The sequence below is a fragment of the Mya arenaria genome, chromosome 15 (genome assembly GCF_026914265.1).
Source record: "Mya arenaria isolate MELC-2E11 chromosome 15, ASM2691426v1".
In the NCBI taxonomy this organism is placed as follows: Eukaryota; Metazoa; Mollusca; class Bivalvia; order Myida; family Myidae; genus Mya; species Mya arenaria.
Genome location: NC_069136.1, coordinates 27,385,301 through 27,409,021, shown reverse-complemented (window position 1 = coordinate 27,409,021; position 23,721 = coordinate 27,385,301). Strand labels below are relative to the sequence as shown.

The following is a 23,721-nucleotide window of genomic DNA, read 5'->3' as shown; positions in this document are numbered from 1 at the left end:
TATAGAAAGCAGCTGAAATAAAGACATTCATGGTTTTGATCCCATTTCATGATGATTTTCTTATTCTTTAGATAAAAGAAGGGCACACGATTATCGGAGCCTGAGTTACTTAAATGAACTCCATACATCTCAACTGTTAAAAAAAATTATTTAAAATTAAATCATTATACATTTTTTATTTTCTTTGTAATTTTTGAGGATGTGGTCACTCCAAGAAAAAAGAGTGATGATGTTTAAAGAAATTGAGAATAATTTGATTGGTAACCACATAGTTCATTATATGTATTTTCTTTATTTGAAGGTTTGCAATGAAGGCAGACAATTATGAACTTGTCATGACAGCTGCTCGTCACTATTGGAACGCGTGTTGTCCCCTCGTCAGTCAGCCAATTGGGCGGGAATTGCTTCGTGAGCCAGTCAGAATTATTCTACAATGTATCACTGAAACCGCAGATAGTAAGAAAAAGGAGGTAAGTAATTGTCTTAAACTCTGATTCATTGAAATATTCAATTCCTTGTCAGCCATCATAATAGAGTGCTTCCCAAGCCAATTAGGATAGATTATCATGTTGATCAGGAAAATGGAAGAGATAATATTTTTATAAACAAAATGGAGCGGAAGTTGACTTATAATGTAAAATATTACTCAGAAATTTGGTAGGAAAAGGTAATTTGACTTAATTTTTAATTAGAATCCAATTTGGATATTACTTTGATTGATTGTTAATTATTCAAAACAATATCCTTTTTTTCTTTAATAAGGCTAAATGGAACAGTGTCTGCTTGAAATGAGAACAGTCAATTATGATTATGAAGTGAGTTTCCCTATTGATTTTATGCTTCTTCAGGAGAAGACCGACAATGTAGATGGACAAAGCGTGGAAGCAGAAATCGGTGAGACAAAATCCGACAGTGGTCGATCAGCAGGTGGAATTGGTGCGGTGATAGATGACTTAACATTACGAGCGGCACTTTATGGTGTGCTCTTCCAATCATATGCAGATGAGGGACAATGGGAGGCTGGTCTGCTGGCGATGGACCAGGCGATTACAGACATGCCGAGGACTAAATATAGCCTGTATGTAAAAACCATGCTTAGATTTGCAAGATGGTCATGTTAAAATACCTACAATCAAAGAAGGCTTGGCATGCATGCCGGAGCTCATTTATGAAATATAAAATAACATATGTTCGAACAGTCATGAATGCGTGTATTTTGGCAATTTCTATTAAGAACAACAAATATTTTACAGTTTTGTGTTAGTGTTTTACAAGACATATTGTTGTTCATAGCAAAAACAGTACCAGAACTATATTTCATTTGTTTCTTATAGTGCAACTTTTAAAGTTTGCTCAGATTCATTTGTTTCTACTATTAAATACTTAATATGCCATATTTCTGTAACCTCACATTTGGTCACTTTGTTTCAGCCTGATATTCAAGCACCGTGTGATGACTAAGGCCAGACTGGGAAGAAGTGTTGCCATGGATATTCAGAAGTTCAAGGTCAGTGTTACATACTTGATTTTTTCTTTAACCTATAAGGTTCTTTGAACGGTAGTTTTCTACTGAAGTATTTGTATGTGAGTTAATATCAACTTTGTTTGTTCGCCGAGGATCTGGTGAACAATATTCTCTGATGATTATTAGTATGAAGTTAATGTATGTATTTTCTTTGAATGTTTTCTTAAATTTCCAGGGTTAAAGTAATAATTACTGCACATACTACCTGATTTATTAAAATTATGCTTTGGGGCTAACTGAGAGTCATATAATTTCAATAATGTGGGTAGTGTGAGTTGTAATTGTTTTGAACCATACTGTCAAAGACACTATTCAATAAGTATCATAAACCAAAATAAATTGAACTTTAAGGACAACTTTCTATGTTCCATTTGCATGCATGGTAAATTGATTTGAATAAATATGTTTATATAAGGCTTGATTTTACTAATTGATGGCATCTATCAATGGATAGATTATGGGTCTTCATGAAACCAAAAAACAGATTTACCAATAGTAATGTATAAACCTGTGTACAGTTTTGTCTTCAAATTTAAAATTATCGGATAATAAATGTTTTTCATACAGGGCTTCTAAAAGTTTGGAACTTCAATCGGTCCGAACCCGGGCGACCCCCCCCCCCCCCCCCAAAAAAAAAAATCCCCCCCTCAAAAAAAGGCCTGTTGTCAAAGTCTGATTATATAGAAATGTTACAATTTTTGCGACTTGTGTTCTGTCAATATTTTATCGCGATGTGGCAATTTTTAAGAGAGCTCTAGAACCATCATAGCCGATTAAGGTAGTCATTGATAGAAACTTAATTCAAATGAGATTCTCATTGAGTTCTGCAACGATTCTAACAAGAACGACTGCGATCGTTATTAACTGCGGCTGGCGGGAAGCGGTCAGCCTGACAGCAAAAAGTGAAACAGTATTATGATTTATTTGCTTAATGCTTCTACGGTAAGTCAACATTCAACTGATAATCTCGAATAATAATATATATCTAGATTTATAAGCTAAGTTTGATATCGACAACAAATTTTTCATTAATGTGAATTAAAATGACGTAAGCGGCGCATTCAGCTATCAGACTCTGTAGTTAATCAAGCTTGTTGCTGTAAATATCCTATATGATTAGGTTAATTAATTTGGAATTTTGATGCTTTCGCAGATTAACAATGACAATTGCATTTATCTTTACAACCGTTTTTAACCAGCAATGCTTCTATCATTACAATTTAAATTTCACAGTTTGGTTATCAACATGTAATGATTGATGCCAACATAGCATATTGTTATGTGAAAATATTGTTAACACTTAATCAAGATAGCTCTAAGCACATAATTAACACATAATTTGTTTAATTGTGTCTTCTGCGACCTACCAATACACGTGATTGGACCGATTGCAAGTGTCTGCTAATTAATAGATATCGACTGGTCAGCGTAGCGGAAAAAAGCAGCTGGTCGCATTGGTCCGATGGTAACTAGGACACTTTTATTGGGGGTAATTTTGAATGTGTGAATGACCCAAGAATGTTTGTGTATTACAATTTTTACTGACTTAGTCGTTTTTGATCGAAATTATAAAAAAATTAGAAAATTTTGGATCGATTTTGTTTACACTTTTTGAAACTGAAATCGGTCTGGCATGGTCAAAATCGGTCCAGACCGGCAAATTTCCATTTTTTAGAAGCCCTGTTTTCATATGGTCAGCTGTATATATGTCAAATAGCTCGTATGAATGAAATAATAAATATACTTTTTTTCTTGGTATTTGTTGTATCTTTTTTCCTGGTCTGAAATTGAAACCTGATGCTAACCATAAAATCAACACCCTTTTAATTTTTTAATATAAATGTTAAATGTGCAGCATGAACTGCGAAAGCTGGAACCTGATAGGTCTAGACGACGCAAGGTTTGTGTGTGCACAAAACATGGAAAAATGGTTCATTCTATCATGCATGGGTTTAAGAAGATGGCATTCTAAGTATGCTTGTGAAAGTAAATGAGATGGCTTATCAGTGTGCTCAGATCATGTGGTATGGGCATTTCATTGACCTTGCGCATTATTACCTCATTAAAATCATCATTCGGTCAATGCTATTCATCAATGACCTTATGAACAAAATAGAGAAAAGCGAAAACTGTTTTAGTATTTACAACATAAAATGTGGGTGTCCAACTTCAGCAGACGACATGGTGATCCTCTCTTATACCAAATCCGGCCTTGACAAACTTATTGAAATGTGTTATATAAACTCATGTGAAGAGCAATATTACTACAATAACTCCAAATGTAAAGTTGTAGTTTTCAATGATAAGCCACATGAACGTAACAGACAGTGGAAGCTCTGCAATAGTTGCATTGAAGAAGATAAGATATATACGCATCTTGGAATACCTTGCGAACAGCATCTATCATTAAATACTAATATATCAGACAGCTGCGATAAACTTCGTAAAACGTTTTACAGCTCCGTCGCATGTCGAGGCCAAAACACACTGAATCCTTTGACTAACAAACGGATATATGAATCAGTCGTATTGTCCCGTGCACTTTATGGGACTGAACTCTGGTCAGAAGTCACCGTGACACAGTTACTTCCCCTAGAGACACTTCATCGTCAATGTATAAAGATGATACAGTCGGCTCCTAAACACGCCAGAACGGATGTAGTATTCAGCACATTAAAAGTGTACCCCATTATGAATCTCATTGATAAGCGCAAATTACTACTGCTTGGCCAATTATGCCGCCTCGATGAAAAATACACAGTCAAACAAATATTCGTAAACAGACTGCTTTCCTGCAAAATGTTCCCGATGAAAGCAACAGGCGTCCTACCCGATATATTGTCGATATTGGGCAAATACAACCTGACACAACTTATAAACACTTACATCCAATCCGGACATTTCCCCAATGCGAATGCGTGGAAACGAACTGTTAAAGTCGCCATACAAACTACGATAGAGGACGAATGGAAGAAGCGTTTATCAACAGACAAAGACTTGGTTCTATTTAGTCAAGTACATAACACATACGACATATGCAACTTTTGGCATTTCAGCTCGCTAAATCCGTCATATAATGGGAGTTGCTCAAGAGCCTATAACTTAATGTGCAAACACTTCGAGCGACGCTATGATAGGATATGTTCGGGGTGCGGTCTTGTCTACTCATCATTTGCATTACATGTTATACTTTTTTGCCAATGTCATATAAAAATACGCACATGTTTATGGTTATATTTGGCAAAAGTGTTAGGTAATTGCCGATTCACACAGTTTTGTGCATTTGAACCTGAAGATCAGGTCATCTCGTTGTTCAATGGTTTGGTTGTCTTTGACTTAGATGATCACGTCCGTCTATGTTGTTTCAAGTATATACTTCGAACACTGTATAAGATGAATGCTTACTAAACACATTTAATTGAGTACATGATTTGTAACTCTAATTAATTGCAGTACTGTTTATAATCTATTTGCAATATAGACTTTATTTTATATAGCCTGTATATTAGAATCGATTTAAGTATGTGTATATATATATTTGTATATAGTTAGATATATTTGATTGTAATTATTGCTCACTATTTACATATAATGTACATGTATGCTCTTCTTATAGGAGGAAATAAAGAATATATATATCATTCGGTCTAGGAAAACACTTAAAAGCCTGCTGTTGGGTGGGGCATCAGTTAAAGCAGTGAGAGTGCAGTGTTTCATTTTCAAAACCAGCTTGAATGTGTCCCTTAGACTCATATACTCCATAGACATGGGTCAAGAGAAAAAATGGAGAGTCGGAGGTCTAATTTTCTTACATGGTTAAACTGAAGTAATTCATAGTTATTTTATGCTAGATTGTTTGGTAGGAGTACTTGAACAACAATTTCCATCAGCTTGTTTTTGTCATCACAACTGACCTAAAAAAAATGAGTATAAACTTAAACCTATAACACTATTTTACTTCTTTGTTTGTGCAAACCACAGGATATGCTGGTAAGAGTTTGTTAGCTGCTAAAAATCATGCAATCCTCAGGATAGACAACACTATTTTGTTTTGTTCTGTTTAAGTTATAGTTTCATGTTCTCATTCTTTGCACTGGAAGAATTCTGATCAATTACCTTTACCATGCTATAGATTCATTTTACGGTGTTTGTATTTTTGTAATTGGTTTGATGTTATAAAAAAAATTACATAAGGGTAAGAGTGGTTTAGTGGATAAATGTCCGCCTCTCACCCAAGAGGTTGTGGGTTTGATCCCCATCAGGGGAACTTTCTCATATCCTCTCAAACGGACACAGTGCAGGCTCAAATTCATGGAACGTTCTTGACCGTTACAAGCTTAAGTAGCTTTAATTATTATGCCAAATTTCATTCTAAATCTTAATTTTACTGCAGAAAAAATAGTTTTTCTGGATATTCATGAGGTAAGTTTCCTTTTAAAGTCCCAAAATGCGTAAATTTTACACAAATTATACCAAAATACAAATAGTGAACTTAGCTAAGTCCTGTTATAAGGGACTTGAGATGTTTGGTAAAATTGAGGCCTGGTATCTGCCCAGGAAACGGGCTCTCTCAACTGTTTGTGCAATCAAGCTGAAACAAATTAATATAAACCAGTGAGGTTTTATTTACTTTTTCCAAATAAAATTTAATCAATCATAACCAAAGAATCTGTACTTGATTCAGTACACATTCATACATCTTTATATATTCTGGTTGGTCACAAGCCTTTAACTTTTCAAGAATTTTGTTGACATATAATAATCTTGGTAGTATAAATACCAAATTGAAATGGACAACAAATTAATAGTACAACTAGTCATATTTTTAATGTTAAGAATATGACCATAATGTTTGTAGCAAATGACCCTGTTGGGATATTATGGCCGACCAGTTCTTTGACAATGCAATGCAAAGATGTGTACTTTTCTCTTGTTTAATCTTAGATAATTTGTCACTCAGTCATAAAAAAGTTCTCCTCTTACTGTTATATTGTCTAAGGTCTGGGTCTGGTCCGTATAGTTTCTGTGTTTAAATTGTCATATAATTTTATGCTAAAATAAAAACATCAATTAAATGTTTTAACTAATAAATGCTGAATTATGGAAGGTTTAAATTTTTCCTGAACCATCATTCTTAATAGAAATAAATATACCTGCTTAGATTAGTAGGTTTGCTTTATTTTTTAAATATTTCAATACATTTTTATGCCCCCACAAAGTGGCGGCATATAGGGTTGCCCTTGTCCGTACGTACGTCTGTCTGTCTGTCTGTCTGTACGTACGTACGTCCCGAAGATTGTTTCCGATCTAATTCTTGAAAACCGTTTGTCCAATCCTCACCAAACTTTAAACACATGTTTGTGACCATAATATCTTGATCAAGTTCGATAGTCATGGAAATCGCTTTAGTCATTTAGGAGTTACGGCCCTTTTTTGCCAAAAATACTTCAAAAATATATGTTTCCAATCTAATTCTTGAAAACTGTTTGTCCAATCCTCACCAAACTTTAAACACATGTTTGTGACCATAATATCTTGATCAAGTTCGATAGTCATGGAAATCGCTTTAGTCATTTAGGAGTTACGGCCCTTTTTTGCCCAAAATACTTCAAAAATATATGTTTCCAATCTAATTCTTGAAAAGTATGTGTCCAATGTGGATCCAACAAGTTTTTTCCTGCCTGAATGGCGCCATATAACCTATACAGTCTTGCGATGCCGTAAAACCCAACTCAACTCAACTTATCCTATATGTGCAGATTATCCTGAATAATCATTATGGCTTATTTTTTTACTTAGAATTTATATTAAAGTTTGCTACCACCTCAAATATTTATGCCCCCACAAAGTGGCGGCATATAGGGTTGCCCTTGTCCGTACGTACGTCTGTCTGTCTGTACGTACGTACGTCCCGAAGATTGTTTCCGATCTAATTCTTGAAAACCGTTTGTCCAATCCTCACCAAACTTTAAACACATGTTTGTGACCATAATATCTTGATCAAGTTCCTTAGCCATGGAAATCGCTTTAGTCATTTAGGAGTTACGGCCCTTTTTTGCCAAAAATACTTCAAAAATCATTATGGCTTATTTTCTGTGACAAAAAACCGAAGTGGGGGCATCCGTGTCCTATGGACACATTTTTTTATTTCAAACAGTTGCAATCAAAATCATATATATATGTTTACAATTATGATATCAAAGCGTAACACATTCTATTAAATTATTGTCCTGAGATTAGTTACAGAAAAAAACTTTTTTTGGTGCCAATCTGGTGTACAGTCCCTTTAAGATAGCACACCCCTAAAGAACCTCCACATGAAACTCTTCAATTTTAATGCTTTAGCCTATGTTGTTAAGCACAGGACTACAAATCTTTTGAGGGATTCAATGAAGTGGATAAAAAATAATCCAGTCAGACGCACAAATATTTTATTTATTTAATTTTAGCTCGACTATTCGAAGAATAAGGAGAGCTATCCTAGTCACCCGAGCGTCGGTGTCCGTGTAACCACTTATGTTAAAGTTTGCGTACCACCCCAAATATTTTCAAAGTCCATTCACATATGGCTTTGAAACTTTGCACAAAAAGCATTTTGACAAAATTATGCCCCTTTTTTTACTTAAAATTTACGTTAAAGTTTGCATACCACCTCAAATATTTTCAAAGTCCATTAACATCTGGCTTTGAAACTTCGAAAGCTTGTTCACCATCATGCTCCCAGCCTGTACACAGGAGGAGGTCACTGTATCAAGCATTTTGACCAAATTATGCCCCTTTTAAGACCTAGAATTTACGTTTAAGTTTGCGTACCATCCCATTTATCTATGAATACTCATTCTTGTTTTTATTTACATTTTTCATCACAGGTAATTTTTCCTATGAAGTCCTGTTATGTTACTGTTTTATGTATGCTTGTACATGTTTTTCTAATGATACAATGTGCCTTAATTTCTATTATCTTATTATAATGTTCTTACTATTGACCATTCAACAAGCCTTTTTTATTTACACTGTTTTCTATTTACAAGTTCCTGTTTTTAACTTAAATGTCCTTAAAAAATATCCTCCAGAATGGATATTATTTCATATTGTCAATCACTGGGAATAGTCCAGCGCGCTGTCTACTGACAGCTCTTGTTTTCTTCTTTGTTTTCATTAGCTTACATCTTTTTACAAAAGTTAATATTGTATTTTCATTAAAAAGTAATTAAATACATTTTTACACATAAATATTAGCTTCTGTGAAGATTTTATAAATTTCAGGAATTACAAACTTTTTTTTTAAATGAGACGGTAAAACATTTTGATTTTTTGGGCATAAGGTTCACAAAAGATTAAAGATAATTATTTATAAAGAACAGGTCATGAGAATTTCTAGAACATTATTTTTGCTTTTAAACATCGATGTTCCATTTTCACGCGGTCAAAACAGTATGTTAAAATTGAAATACCATATGGCTATTTCAGTACAGTATGATTATATTTGTTGGTGATGTGATCATAATGTATTATTTCTGAAAGCAAATATATTTCTTGTTACTCTGATACCAAATTATTACCAAACTTTTGAATAATAAAATGAAATAAAGGATTGTTCTTGTCTCTCGGGTGATGTTGTTTTTATCGACAATTTTGAAATGTGGGTAGGGTAATTCAAATTTAAATAAAATTGTTATTTGAGGGTAATTTTTTTTTTTTTTTTTTTTTGAATCCAGGAAATGATACACATTAAGAAATCATCAAGCTGATCATGGTTTGAAATGGTGCCTATTAGGGGTGTGCTACCTTAAGTTAAGATTCCTGTATCTTGAAAAATATATAGAAAATGTTTTTAGTGGTCTCTGAGCTTCATATAGATAAAAGATGGCTGATGAGATACTAAATTGTCATTATGAGGAAATACAGTTAGCCAAGGAGTAGCCTTAATTTATTAAAAGTGTTCCAGGCACTGTATTGGTCAAGGGGGGTACAAGTGCTATACTGTGCTATACTGTCCTCTTTCTTTTTTGTAAGAGGGCTGGAGTTCATGCAGAGAAGACCTTGACACTGTGGACAACAGGGGTCCCCTGACAATGGGGCCAGCTAGACTGGTTGCAGAACAGCCATTCCGCATTATCATCGGTAAGGTTTGTCTACTTACACTTGATGTAAGGATTCATGTGATAGACATTGTCTATCTCAGCATCCAATCCTGAAGTACATGTAGAGCGAGTTGGTTGAAATAATTCCAACATACAGTATGCTTTGGCTTTATTAGCTGACAGTCCTTCCTGGTCAGTGTTTTAAATTTTAACACACCATCTGATGACTTACCATAATATATTTAAAACATTTCATATTCTGATAAATAAAAGGACACCAGTAACTGTTGTGGATTGTACCAAGGAAACAGACTGTGAGTTATATAAGCTTATAGGTGTCTTAACAATCAAGCAAGAATAAATGTGTGTAAACTATAAGCTAAAAGAATAACGCATTGTCTTCATTATTCCACATAAAGGTACAGGAGGCAGTCTTAGCTCCCAGACGTACATTCGTCAGGTGGCAGTCTACATTGCAAACCTGTTCTTGTTAACATCAGACGGTCACGTAGACATTGTTGCTGATACGGATGTCCAACCAGAAAACATAGGTATGATTGTGTTTCATGGAGTTTTCTGTGATGAAAATGGGGGGATATAGAACTGCCGTTGTCTGTCAGTGATTATGTGCGTGAGTTTGTCCGTCCGTCCGTGATTCCGTCCGTAAGTATTATGCTAAATAAGTTGTGCACCTGGGGTTTCATTTCCCACTGCATTTGGTTAAACTAGAGTTATAGCCATTTGAATTTGCAAACAAATGGCTTTTCTGGACTTTTGTCGCCCAAAACTCAAAAACTATTTCACCAAGAGTCAGGAGATGATGAACTTGTGCACCTGGGGTTACGTTCCCCGCTGCACTTTGTAAAACCAGAGTTATGGCCAGTTGAGTAGCAAAAACTGGCATTTCCAGACATGTTTGGTTCATAGAACGAATTAAAACCTTCCAACAATTTATCTGAAAACCCTAAAATCTTTTTTTTTTGTGAATGACCAGATATTGCATGTAGATAATTACACTTCAGTTAAATAACGCATTTCTTTTTTTCTTTTTAGGTTTGCTCAATGCAATAATTCTGGGAAATTCTACGGAGAATATTCATACTGAATCCATTCTTCAACGTGTTCCAATCAAAATGTCTTCAGGTAGAAGAAAATATTTAAAAAAATATGTTTTATTGAAGGAATGACAAACAACACCCCTGACAAATATAAGCATTTACGAATCAGTCATACCCTTTTTTTAGTAAATTAATGTGAATGTATGGTAGTTGATGATTCTCGCCTCAAAAATACCAATCAGAGTTAAATAGATCATGCCTTGTTATTAACCTACAGGACTTAATTGATTCCTATATTTGAATAAGAGGTCATTATACCCCCACAAACGAAGTTTAAGGGGGTATATAGGAGTGAGCTTGTCGGTCGGTAGGTCGGTCTGTCGGCCGGTCGGTCTGTCGGTTTTCATGGTTTCCGGACGATAACTCATGAAAGGCTAGACAGATTTGAAAAAATTTTGGTACACAGGTTTAACATCAGAAGATTCAGGTCAAGTTCGATATTGGGGCTGGTGGGGCCAAGGTCAAGGTCACTGTTACTAAAAATAGAAAAACGGTTTCCGGACGATAACTCATGAAAGGCTTGACAGATTTTAAAAAATTTTGGTACACAGGTGTAACATCAGAAATACAGGTCAAGTTCGATATTGGGGCTGGTGAGGCCAAGGTCAAGGTAACTGTTACTAAAAAAGAAAAAAAGTTTCCGGACGATAACTCATGAAAGGCTAGACTGATTTGAACAATTTTTGGTACACAGGTGTAACATCAGAAGATACAGATCAAGTTAGTGAGCTTGTCGGTCGGTCGGTCGGTTTTCATGGTTTCCAGACGATAACTCGTGAAAGACTAGACAGATTTAAAAAAAAATTGGTACACAGGTGTTACATCAGAAGATACAGGTCAAGTTCGATATTGGGGCTGGTGAGGCCAAGGTCAAGGTCACTGTTACTAAAAATAGAAAAACGGTTTCCGGACGATAACTCATGAAAGGCTTGACAGATTTGAAAAAAAATTGGTACACAGGTGTAACATCAGAAGATACAGATCAAGTTTGATATTGGGGCTGGTGGGGTCAAGGTCACTGTTACTAAAAATAGAAAAATGGTTTCCGGACGATAACTCATGAAAGGCTTGACAGATTTGAACATTTTTTGGTACACATGTGTAACATCAGAAGATACAGGTCAAGTTCGATATTGGGGCTGGTGGGGCCAAGGTCAAGGTCACTGTTACTAAAAATAGAAAAATGGTTTCTGCTTCATAACTTTAATTGGGCATGAGATATTGTGATGAAACTTGCTGTATAGGCAGCCTCTGTGAAGACAATGCTTGTGATTGAAAATGGGGCCAGTGGAGTAAAGGTTTTTGTGCACTGTTACGAAAATAGAAAAACGGTTTTGTCTTATTCCAGAAGAGATCAGCTAGAGCATCAGCTAGTTTTTCTTGTCAGCAGTGTAACTTCTAAATTACTCAACAGATTTAAATAAAACAATACATGCATGATAAAAGAAGATGCAGTGTGCAGTAACCTTGGAGTTATGGCCTCTTTTCAAAGGAATGGTTTGCCATTCCTGTGTCCAGGCGGCATTTGGGGGTATTCGTCACTCCTGTGACAGCTCTAGTTTATTAATGGTGATGAAGAGATGGAGATGGTTTCAAAAATATTGTTGTTGTTTTTGTTAATTTTTATCTATTTTTAGTAATGGGTTTCCGTAAGTTTTATTATTGGTTTAATGGTGTGTTCTATATCAGCATAGAATTTTTAACATCATAGACTATTGCTAGATAAATAAAACTGCAGCAAATAAATCTGCTTGGTTTTCTCTGTTTTGGGGATTTTGTGTATTTTGTGAACATTTTACATTTTAATCCTATGCATTAAAATAACATTTTTTATTATAGAAATATCATTTTTTAGGCATGGTTCCATTGATATCAAATTATATAATTGAAGTTTTCAATTTTATGCTTAACATGTCATTAAATGTCATAATTTTTAAATTTATGGTTGTGAATTAGGTTCAACCAAATGTATCTATATTTTCAAAGCTATTTTCAGTCTTAATGAATTTTCCGTCCAAAACCTTACAAGAGCTTATTTTTGTACTATTATGTCTTTGATAAAAATAATAATTCCTACTTCTTACAAGTTTTATCATTATGGTAACAACCCCCACCATCTTTATATCAGTGTATTAATCATGGTATCATAGATATTTTTTGTTTTATTAATAATCACTATTTTATTGAACATTTCAGGATGAGAGTGAGGATTACGTTGCTCACATGTGGCGACGTGTTGCCCTCATGTCCAAAGAAACGTCGGAGCAGCTTCTTTCATACCAGAACGCCATTGAGGCCCTCTCTGTAAGTCTTTCAAACCTTTGACTACTATAGTGAATTGTATTTTAATGAAATTACCCCGATCTTAACAGTGCTTTGATTTCTATTGTTGAGAATTTTTCACTATGCTTTGCCAATTTAAGCTCTTTGAATTAAATTTGCATCAAACTATACTGTGCCTGATTAATATGGGTCAATCAGTGTGTCTCTTTTTCATTTGTAAAATGTGTCCCTTTTTAAAAAAAAATGGATCAAACACAAAATCTTATGAGTATATCAAAATAGAAAATGCTTATTCTATAAAAACACTTTGCATTAATACCTTCATTTAGATTAGGTTAATAAATTTACTTATTATAATAACTAATATTGCATTACAGAGTGAAAGTACAACCTGGCTTAAATTGGACCTTCTTCAAGAGTTTGCCCAGTGGCTGTGTGTGCGAGACTTTCATGTCGAGGACGCTGTCGATCAGCTTCAATGGGCGATCGATATAATGATCAACATGCAGGCTGAGATCGACGCCAAAAAACAGGAAGGTATGATCAAGGAAAGATAATAGTCATTAATATATCACTTGTTGATTGTTTTTAGTCACAATTTTAAGGAATGATTTTATTGTTTAGCATGTCTGTTAATGTTTTTTGAAGAAAGAAATTAAGTTACCGATGTCTTGGATTCGACAGCAGCAATGATGGTACATGTACATGTTGTACAAAAGCTTTACTCTAAGTGATTATAATTCATAACAATTCTAAGATCATCTCATGAAGCTTAATGTACACAATTTTACCAGTTACAGTACACAAACATATGCATCATATGCCCTTAACTCTGATTTTGAAAACATGAGTTATGCCTGTTTTCACGTGAATGAAACTGCAATAAGTACCAACAAGTAGCAGTGGTCTTGTTTTTGTGTCGCCTGAAAAGACGACATATAGGGGTTACTTTTGTGGGCAGCGGCGTCAGCGGCGGCGGCGGCGGCGGCGGCGGCGTCCCATTTTCGCTTGTCTGGGGTATATCTCCTACTAAACTATTAGTGGTATCAACTTGAAATTTCATATGTAGATAGATCTAATTGAGGGAGTAAGGTTCATTCCGACTCTAGCGTAGGGTGTTTTGCAAAATTTTTGTACTTTGAGTGTATTTCTTATTTATTCTTATATTATAAATGCAGATTTTCGTAGCGTAAAAATCCCTTGATGTAATATCAAAATCCCCTGGACTTCAGACCAAAATCCTCAGGGAAGCCTCTCAGAAATATGGCATGTATGATACTGATTTATATTAGCATGTACAGACAACATTTAATATATTGTTTTAAAATATTATTAAAATATTATTATTCATGTTCTTTGATATTTCAGTGCAAAGGTGTTTGCCCTTGAGAAACCAGTTGAGACAGCAATGTTGACCTCTCTGGCTGGGGTCAAGTGTTACCTTGGTAACCAGTGGCACTGCACACTCGCTGAGAATGCTTCCAAACTCAACACAAGCATGAAAGGTATACAGACTGAGTATGCATGTCAGCAATTTTAAAGGGCATTGTTTTTAGTTTATCGGTTTTTGTTGAAGCAAACAATTTGGGTATTGTGATAGACTTGGTGTCTTAGGTGTAGCTGTTAGTGGCAGCAGCATTGTTGCCATAGTGCTTAAACTTTCACCTTGGCAATAACTCAACTAGAACTCCGCGAGTCGGATGTGTCGCCTGACGAATTATTTACTGTCGACATTATAGCTGTTAGATTGGCATTTTATTCATTTATAGACGATGATGTTGCCATTTAACTTTCAAGTGTAGGTGGCATTTGAACCCTCAATCAGATATACCTACGGAATAAGTTTCAGGTTGAAACCTCCTATAGTTTACGAGATATGCCACGGACAAAACCTAAGCAAGAAAATTAACAAAGGGCAATAACTCTAAAAATATGGCAGCAAGAGTAACAGTTCTTGTGCACTGCACTTGCTCTCAATGAGATCTATCTAGCTATGAAGTTTCAAGTTGATACCTCTTATATTCTTCAAGATATGCCCCGGACAAAACTTTAAGCATGAAAATTAACAAAGGGCAATAACTTTAAAACTAAGAAAGCAAGAGTTACTGTTATTGTGCACTGCACTTGCCCTCAATGAGATATATCTAGCTATGAAGTTTCAAGTTGATACCTCTTATATTCTTCAAGATATGCCCCGGACAAAACTTTAAGCATGAAAATTAACAAAGGGCAATAACTTTAAAACTAAGAAAGCAAGAGTTACTGTTATTGTGCACTGCACTTGCCCTCAATGAGATCTGTCTAGCTATGAAGTTTCAAGTTGATACCTCTTATATTCTTCAAGATATGCCCCGGACAAAACTTAAAGCATGAAAATTAACAAAGGGCAATAACTTTAAAACTAAGAAAGCAAGAGTTACTGTTATTGTGAACTGCACTTGCCCTCCATGAGATCTATCTACATATGAAGTTTCAAGTTGATAACTCTTATATTCTACAAGATATGCCCCGGACAAAACTTTAAGCATGAAAAATAACAAGGGCAAAACTCTAAAAATATGGAAGCAAGAGTAACAGTTCTTGTGCACTGCACTTGCCCTCAATTAGATCTATGTACATATGAAGTTTCAAGTTGATACCACTAATAGTTTAGGAGATATACCCCGGACAAGCGAAAATGGGACGCGGACGCCGCCGACACCGCCGCCGCCGACAAAAGTAACCCCTATATGTCGTCTTTTCAGGCGACACAAAAACTGTTTGGGATGTTCGAAACTTGCTATAAATGTTGCCCAGAACAATATGCTTATGTACAGAAATGCCAAAATATCTTGCTAAAGCAATTATTGAGTTATGCCACTTGTTGATTCAAGAGAAACAATCTTAATTTTGACAAGTGATATTCTATTATTCTTGTTTCATACTTGCTTGACGGCAGTCTATCAACAGGGGAGCATGTTTGCCTGATGTGTGTTCCCAACCGACGCAAGGTTCCAGAGCCAGAAGTGAGCGCAGATGAAACCAAGAACACCTCCCCACAGCCCAACACTGATGACTCTGCCACGGAGGGATCAGCTGCAGATAGCTCCATACTTAGCGAGAAAAACGCATCAATGGACCAGCATGAGACTGGACCGCATAGGTCCTGGTTTAACCTTGTTTGTTACGGTCTTCCAAACCTGGTCGTAACTCAGACATGAATACTACAGAGGATGCTGTGATATAGAAACAGAAAAAAAATGTGATGTTCTGTTTGTTAAGCTCATTTTGACTGAAATATACATGAACAAACTCGGATCTAACTATCACAGATAAAAGCATTGCCATATACTTTTTAGAAATGGAAAAAAACCTGTGATGTTTCAGTTTTGAATTTTATCTTGTCTCAAGTATTATGTCATTGTTGAATATGATAATTCTGTGTGGAATAATTGTGCTATTTTACTAAATTGATGTCATTTGACTCATAATTATGGAAACAGTGTTAACTGTGATAGCTTTAAATGGAACAAAGTAACTTCACTTGAGTATGAATCTCAACTGTTCTAAAAGGATGATAAACTTTTCAGTAAATTAACTGCATAACAATGAAAGTTTGAGACATCAACTAAATTAAGGTGTAGTCCTTCAAAGTTTGTAATATACTTGTAGGGATTTGGGGGTTTTAAGAAGTCTGAACAAAGTGTTGTGTTTTGTACTAAAAACTGTGATGTTTTGAGAAATTATTATTTCTTATGTCTTGTTATACTGAAGGAACTTTTCACAAATGTGATGCTTGCAAAAAAAAAATCAAATGTTATTGAAATTATAAGAGTTGTTTTTATCATTTTTATAAACCAACAGCAACTGAAAGATACCAGTACTGTTTTGAACAGAATTTTGAAAAATTAAGGCTGAAATAATTTTCAAAAGCTTTTTGGTGAAATGAAGAATTTCTGTCACATTTTGAAAAAAATATATCTAACTGCATCTTCTTCAACTTCACTTAAAAATTAAATAGTTTGATGTCCGACCTACAAAACCTTAAAGACCCTTTTACATCTGACTGTTCTTGATAGTTTTGTTTGTAATTTATGATAGATTATTATTATAAATTTGATATTTATTTTAAACATATAATTGAGTTTATTTGTATGTTGTCAAAAACAGGAAGTTTAAAAGACGAATTAAAGAAATTATAACTTTTTCCGTTCTTTTTTTTTTAGACGAGATTCCTTGTCCATCCATCCATGCTTATATTAACTAGAACTCCATGAATCATAGGTGTGGCCTGTTGGGAGTGGCATATCATTGCTTAAAGTCAACATGACCTTGGCCTTTGACCTGTTGAACTCAATAAGGGTCATCTCCTGACTATAGCTAATGTAAAATCCAATGATTGACTTCACTAAGTAATTGATCGGAAACGAAAAAGCCAGTAGTCCTACCTTTTAAGGTCACCTTTACCTATTAAGGCCAAGAGCAATAGTGGTTATCAACTTCTCCAGCTGTAATAATTGTTGAGAAATGCCCCTTGCTGGACTGAAAAAACAACAAATGAGCGTTGTCCTTCAGTCCGCGATGCTCCACTTTTATGATTTATTTTAAGGTCAATATTTATCTCATGCAATCATAAATGCTTTTAGTCTCAAATGTCATCATTCATAAAATTCTGCTCTCTTTTATGAGGGAAATACTCTCTTTTATGAGGGCAATATAAGATATATTTATATCATGAAGCTTTTTGTACAGGTTAATTGTCATAACTATAAGCAAATTATTTTAACCATGGTAAGTTTTGTGTAGCACCAACGGTAGAACAAGTCATATTAAGCAATAACATGGGTAGACTACCATGTATACATACAATTTACTTAATTATTTTAATATGATATATATATATATATATATATATATATATATATATATATATATATTATATAACCCCTTACAAAAACTTACCACAGTATGCTACTGCTAGTTTCTAAAATACAGGAAAGTTATTTAAATAAATACAAAACATTTAATCAAATTGTGGACTAAAAACTTAGAATTCGACTGAAGTATATATCAGAAATTTGTGCACGCTATTTTTGTTGTTACACTGGCAATACTCAATCGAAAAATAAATGATTCAAAAATAGTTTAAAATAACCCGCGCATTTAACTTCCGATCATGTGACCGTTGCTAATAGAGACATAATAGTTCAGCCTCACTTTGAGAATTGCTCTCAAAACATCAAGCTGCTTTTCAAAGCTCTGGTAAGATTTTATCTTTTGTACATTGCCTACATAGCAAATAAGTAATTGGGATATATATTAATTAGGCAAAATATGCCGCATTCATGAAGGCGTTACGAATTTCTGTGCAGGACATGTAAAAGCACATTATATACTGAGTGAATAACATTTAATTAAGCATTGCCAAGCTTGGCAATACGTCAACACAACCGAACAATTGTATCATCGTCTTTTTGCCGATTATGGGAGTATGATAATTAATGCCATACAAACGTATCGTTTCTTGGGCTTTTCTTATTTGTATTAATTTGTATTGACTAGACTTCAAATGATATTAAACATTAAAATAAATGGGCACTTCCATATTTATAAGCGGTCCCCACAATAACACATCAGCAGAAGCCCACGTTCAAACAGCCAAAATAGTTTAATTCTAGTACTTAATTTTTTAACAAGCCCTGTTACATAAAATCCAAAAGTTGGGCAAGCCCGGAAATCTTAACTAGAGTCGTAGAGAAGAGCTCTTAATTGTTGGCTTGTTCTAATTCCGACCACTGCTGGTTGATGGATGGACCAGAGCTGACGCACCATGCAGGTATCCCAGCCATGTTTTGGGGCATACATGTACAAGTAGCACCGTATGTGGTTTTGAAATTTGTTTGACTGAGGGAATAGACATACGTTTCAATTTCACCAGTGATCGCACAATGCTCACGTTGATTTCCTTGATACTGTTTACCTGGATCTAAAGCGATATATAAATTATCCTAAAAGGACTCGCACATGGTTTGTAAGATGCCCTTTTTACGATGTTTGTTATTATTTTATTACGAAATTAAGTGTGGCAAATCATCAGGAGTGACAAAACTAAGAAACGGTCAGCTTGAACCCTTCAACAAATGTTGGAATTTGCTCAAATATTGTCTTTGGAAGACCACAGTTTTGAAAACCTCGTTAGTAACGCTATTCAGCAGGGTGATCAATGGATAGTATGGCGTTATGTACCCAATGTATTTGATTAAGTATACATCAGCTATTGTTTAAGTTCTCGTGACTGAATTGTGAAGGCGTCAGTTTTATATTTGTGTCTTAACTGTACGTCGTTGATTCGTTCCCCACAACCAGAATATTTTTTTTACACTTTAATTGCATTTTTTTCTGTAATTTCGATATCATAGAGTACAAATTTATAAAATAAGTGTTTTAGATGTGTTTCTGGGGAAAATAATGTATGGTCCAAAACATGAGCGAGTTCGTCTACATGTTCGTAATTATTTTCTAAATAGAAAACAGCAGCAAGGAGACAGCAGATAGCAAAACTATAGTGATAAATAATGAGTGCATTATTATCATATTAAACCGCTTAGAACCATGTAAGCGGTTACAAAATATGACATTAAGAAGAAGGATCAACAAGGTGTGTACGTTGCCTCGCACCCCATGATGAACGAGTTTCTGTTGCTACGTGAGCCGTCTGTAATGTAAAGGACTTGATCGAAGGCTTAATAAAATTCACACAAGTATGGTATCTTTTGGTTCTTGGTGTTTTCGATTCCAGTCACTGTTGTTGTTGTGTGCTGGTACAGTTAAAACATCTACGTTATGGCCGAGCCCTTTACCCCGTGCCTTTTGCTCATGGGCGTCTTCCAACACTGTACATATCACCTCTAGCGTATACTGGCACATGTTTGGTAGAAGTAAATTTTGAAATCATGATAGAAATATTCAAAAACACCTATAATACAGTGCAAGTAAAAACAATTGTCAGTACTGTCTTTCGTATGGTGAAAGACGGGACTTTCCTCCTGAAACTATCGATGATAGGGCAGCCAACAACTGTTCCACATTCTGATGGAAGGTGGAAGGTAAGGGTACGAGCGAATGGTACAAGTGAGGTACCTTTTGTGGTATCTGGTTGATGCTCTGGCAGTAAGGCTAGTACTGGGTATATCAAACCAGTTGTATGCAATCCGGTACATCATGATGACCTTTGCCTTTGGTCGTTTCTCCTGCAGTACGTGCCACTGGAGATGGTTAAGCTTCTCGGTCACGCTGATGGTTCTCTAGTCCGTGGAGACCAGCTGTGCTAATCGACGTTGGACTATCTCAAATTTACTTGGGTGTCATGTATTTATGATGTTGATGTTGGTGTTCCAGTCAAGATTGTTTTGTATGCTTATTCTAAGATACTTTGCCGATTTAGTTACTTCTAAAGTGTGGCCGTGTATACTGTATAGCATGTGTTTTGGGTTTCTTTTGTTGGAAATATGTACGACTTGGCATTTCTGGGGATGGAATTTCATTTGCCATTCTACTTCCCACTTAGCTGGTTTAGGTACTAAGTATATTGAAGGGCTTTGTTATCTGAGTCGGGTTTGATCTCTTTGTATAATAAACAGTCATCTGGAAACATTCGACCGATGGATGTTGGGGGAACCTGCTAGGTCTATGGTAAGGATCAGTTGGGGTTTCCCAGATCGACGTTTTCTGAACATGGAAAATGTTGTTATTGTCCAGGTGAAACATGCAGGAACTGTTGGTAATATGTTCAAGTAATTTACAGACAATCGAAGAAACAGAGACTGGCCAATAGTTTTCTGCCTTGCACTTGTCCCCCTTTCTTGAAGATTGGTATAACTCTTGCCGTATTCCAGTCCACATGGATGGTACCATGGTCTATTTGCTTGAAAGAAGATGGTGAAAATTGGGGCTAGTTTACTTGACAGATCTCTAAGAGGGCATGAGTGTCTTGAAGCCAAAATGCTACATGTAGCTGCAACGAATGACACCTTATATGACTATACAGCACGGACAGCTCTTAGAAGAAGAGCTATGTGACAACGTTATAGCCACCCTGCTGGTCTCGTCCATCGGCTGTAGACGTCAACTTACCATGCAGTGAGTCCCGTGTTGTATTCGCGACTGCATGTGAAGCAGATCCGCCATCTTAAAGATGTCATTAGAAATCGTTGTGAAAAAACGTTTATGCTGTGTGTATATATGCGCGCGTTATCCCCGCTGTTTGATGGGTTCTTATTAGCCAACTTTACAACTAATTTGCCCTGTTCTTGTCTGTTTTTTTTTTTTTAAATCAATCATCGTTGTATGGTTACTTTATCAGCTTTTTGACCTCATTTTGTTTTTCCCTCCCCTGGGAACTGTTAAATTAACACCCATCGACATCAGAACCATGTAATACAGTTCTGTGCTGAATAGAAACAAAAGTATGGCCAACGTGTCGGGTTATAAAATATACATCGTTCTTCAATGACCGTTCTAGGCCGAACTGGTTTATTTATTAATCTATATAATAATAACTGAACGTATTTTTAAATTTGCCTCCATGATGTTTTCTACCATTGGGAACACTCATCATGTAACGAGATCTACTAGCACAACCAAACATTCGTACCTAAATACTCCGTCCTAAATAATTTATATTTTTAAAAATCAGCTAAATCTACTTTCCTTAATCTTACAACTGTGGTATTGGGACAAGGATTAATGCATTCGAATGAGATCAATTTTTATTCTAGCAGGATTCATCAGTAAACACTGTTTTATTGACAAATTCGATTTAAAATTGAACCGCCAAGTAAACACGATAAGTCATATGACCGTCGTCAAGGGAAACAAACAATTCAGCCTCAGTTTGAGATTTTTCTCCAAACACTGTGAAAGCTACATTCAATAGCGGTATTTTTTGCTTTTATTTCTTATAAATAAGTACAAAATAGTGAAAAATATGTTGAAGGCGTTCGAGCAATGTTTAATACGTGTACTGTTTCTATTGAGTGATAGATTTTTCGTGTGTGTTACTTAATTTAAGGATTGAATTGTTTCTGTCCTGAGACGGAACCGTTTTGCACATTGTTTTAAAATGTATCCGGGATATAATTCAAGTACGAAGACCTTAAGCTATGAAAATCATATAGTCAACAAGTAGGTTTATTCTCAGTCGAGTATATATTTCACGAACTAATATATTCAATCAAAATGAATGTAAGACAATTTTTTCAAAAGGTTTTCATGATTTTTCAAGTTCAAACTGCTAAATAAACCATCTTTACAGTGTAGCAAATTGTGAAGTAATGCATTCAAACGGTGATTATTACTAGTTATTATCACCTTTTATCCAGTGTTTCATCACACAATAGCCACTACTAAAATATATATATATATAGTTGACTTGGTCCTGAAATGGTACACTTGGGAAGTGGTTTGCTTAGTCCTGCAGCAGAATACCCAACAGGCAAAATAACCCTTGTGATTTTTGGTAGTGTGGACAAAATATCCCACATCTCTTTTTATCTTATGTTAAATAAAATAATATTTTAATTCTGTTTACCAAACAGACTTACATGTACTGGCTAAAAAAAAAAATTGCCGAATAATTAATTCCCATTACCACTCAGTTAAGGCTTAAAGTTTAAGGAACAATTTAATGTACAAATGCCAAACAGTGAAGATAAATCATATAAGGTATTAAGCACCAAATACAGACATCTGCTGAGGGATTTAAATAATATATAACACAATTATTGGAAAATGTTTTGGATAAGAATGGGGCATTTTGAAGGAAAAAATGCAGGTGTGGATTGCTTAATTGTTGTGGGAAATTTTGTCCACCCAGCCAAAAATGGCATATGTGTTTCTTCCTTACACCCAGAACATATACATATATATTTGAAGCCAACATGAATTTTACACATGCACTTTTATATTTTTATAAATATAATAGATGTGATTCTGTTTTTCTTTCAGATCCAAAATCCAAAATGCCTATCGAATGCGTTGAGATTGTGCGCAGCAAGCTGCGTGCCCAGCAGAAGAACTACATGATGTACATGTATATCCTCGAGATGCTCAAGTGCCCATCCCTGAAGTTTGTCTGCAACATTCCCTCCCTGCAGGCAAATTTCCAGGTAGGTCAACTGGAATCGTGTGAATCTTTTATCTTAGACTGTTGCAGGAATTTAATCATAATGACCTAAATTTAATCATAATGGCCTAACTTAAATGCCTGTCATTTTCTGTTTACCGGTAATACTAAAATACAACAACAAAATTCTCAATGTAGAAAATTAATCTACCTAAAAACATTGAATTATTTATTGTATTCTATTTTATCTGATATCAAACCATCCTAGGTTATATCACACTAAAATAAGGTGAGTTACTTGAACTACAGTCCTAAAGATCTGTCTATAAATATGTTGGATACTTTGTAGTCACTTGAATATCATGCCTGTTAGTTCAAATCAAGCATGTTGTGGAAAGGTTTTGTGATATCAAGTACCTTAAAACTACATTCTAATGTTTACGTTCAATCTACTGTCGTATGTATTACCATGTCTATCGAGTGTGTTTAATAACGTGAATAAACGGCAGTCAATCATCAATCAATCAATCAATAACTCATTTAATTAATTATATACATGTATTAACTCATTACTGCTTCTGTAATAATGAGAGAAAGCACTTTTTAATT

At 35.1% G+C, this 23,721-nt stretch overlaps 1 protein-coding gene across 1 annotated transcript; it reads left to right on the top strand.

The window, feature by feature from the left end:
* Positions 1 to 9,525: 9,525 nt before the first annotated feature.
* Positions 9,526 to 10,796, top strand: LOC128219261 (uncharacterized). The gene is made up of 3 exons (XM_052927074.1): positions 9,526 to 9,649; positions 10,029 to 10,160; positions 10,663 to 10,796. Exons 1-3 carry the CDS (start codon positions 9,601 to 9,603, stop codon positions 10,794 to 10,796), a joined length of 315 nt encoding a protein of 104 aa, XP_052783034.1. The 5' UTR covers positions 9,526 to 9,600.
* The last annotated feature ends 12,925 nt before the right edge of the window (positions 10,797 to 23,721 follow it).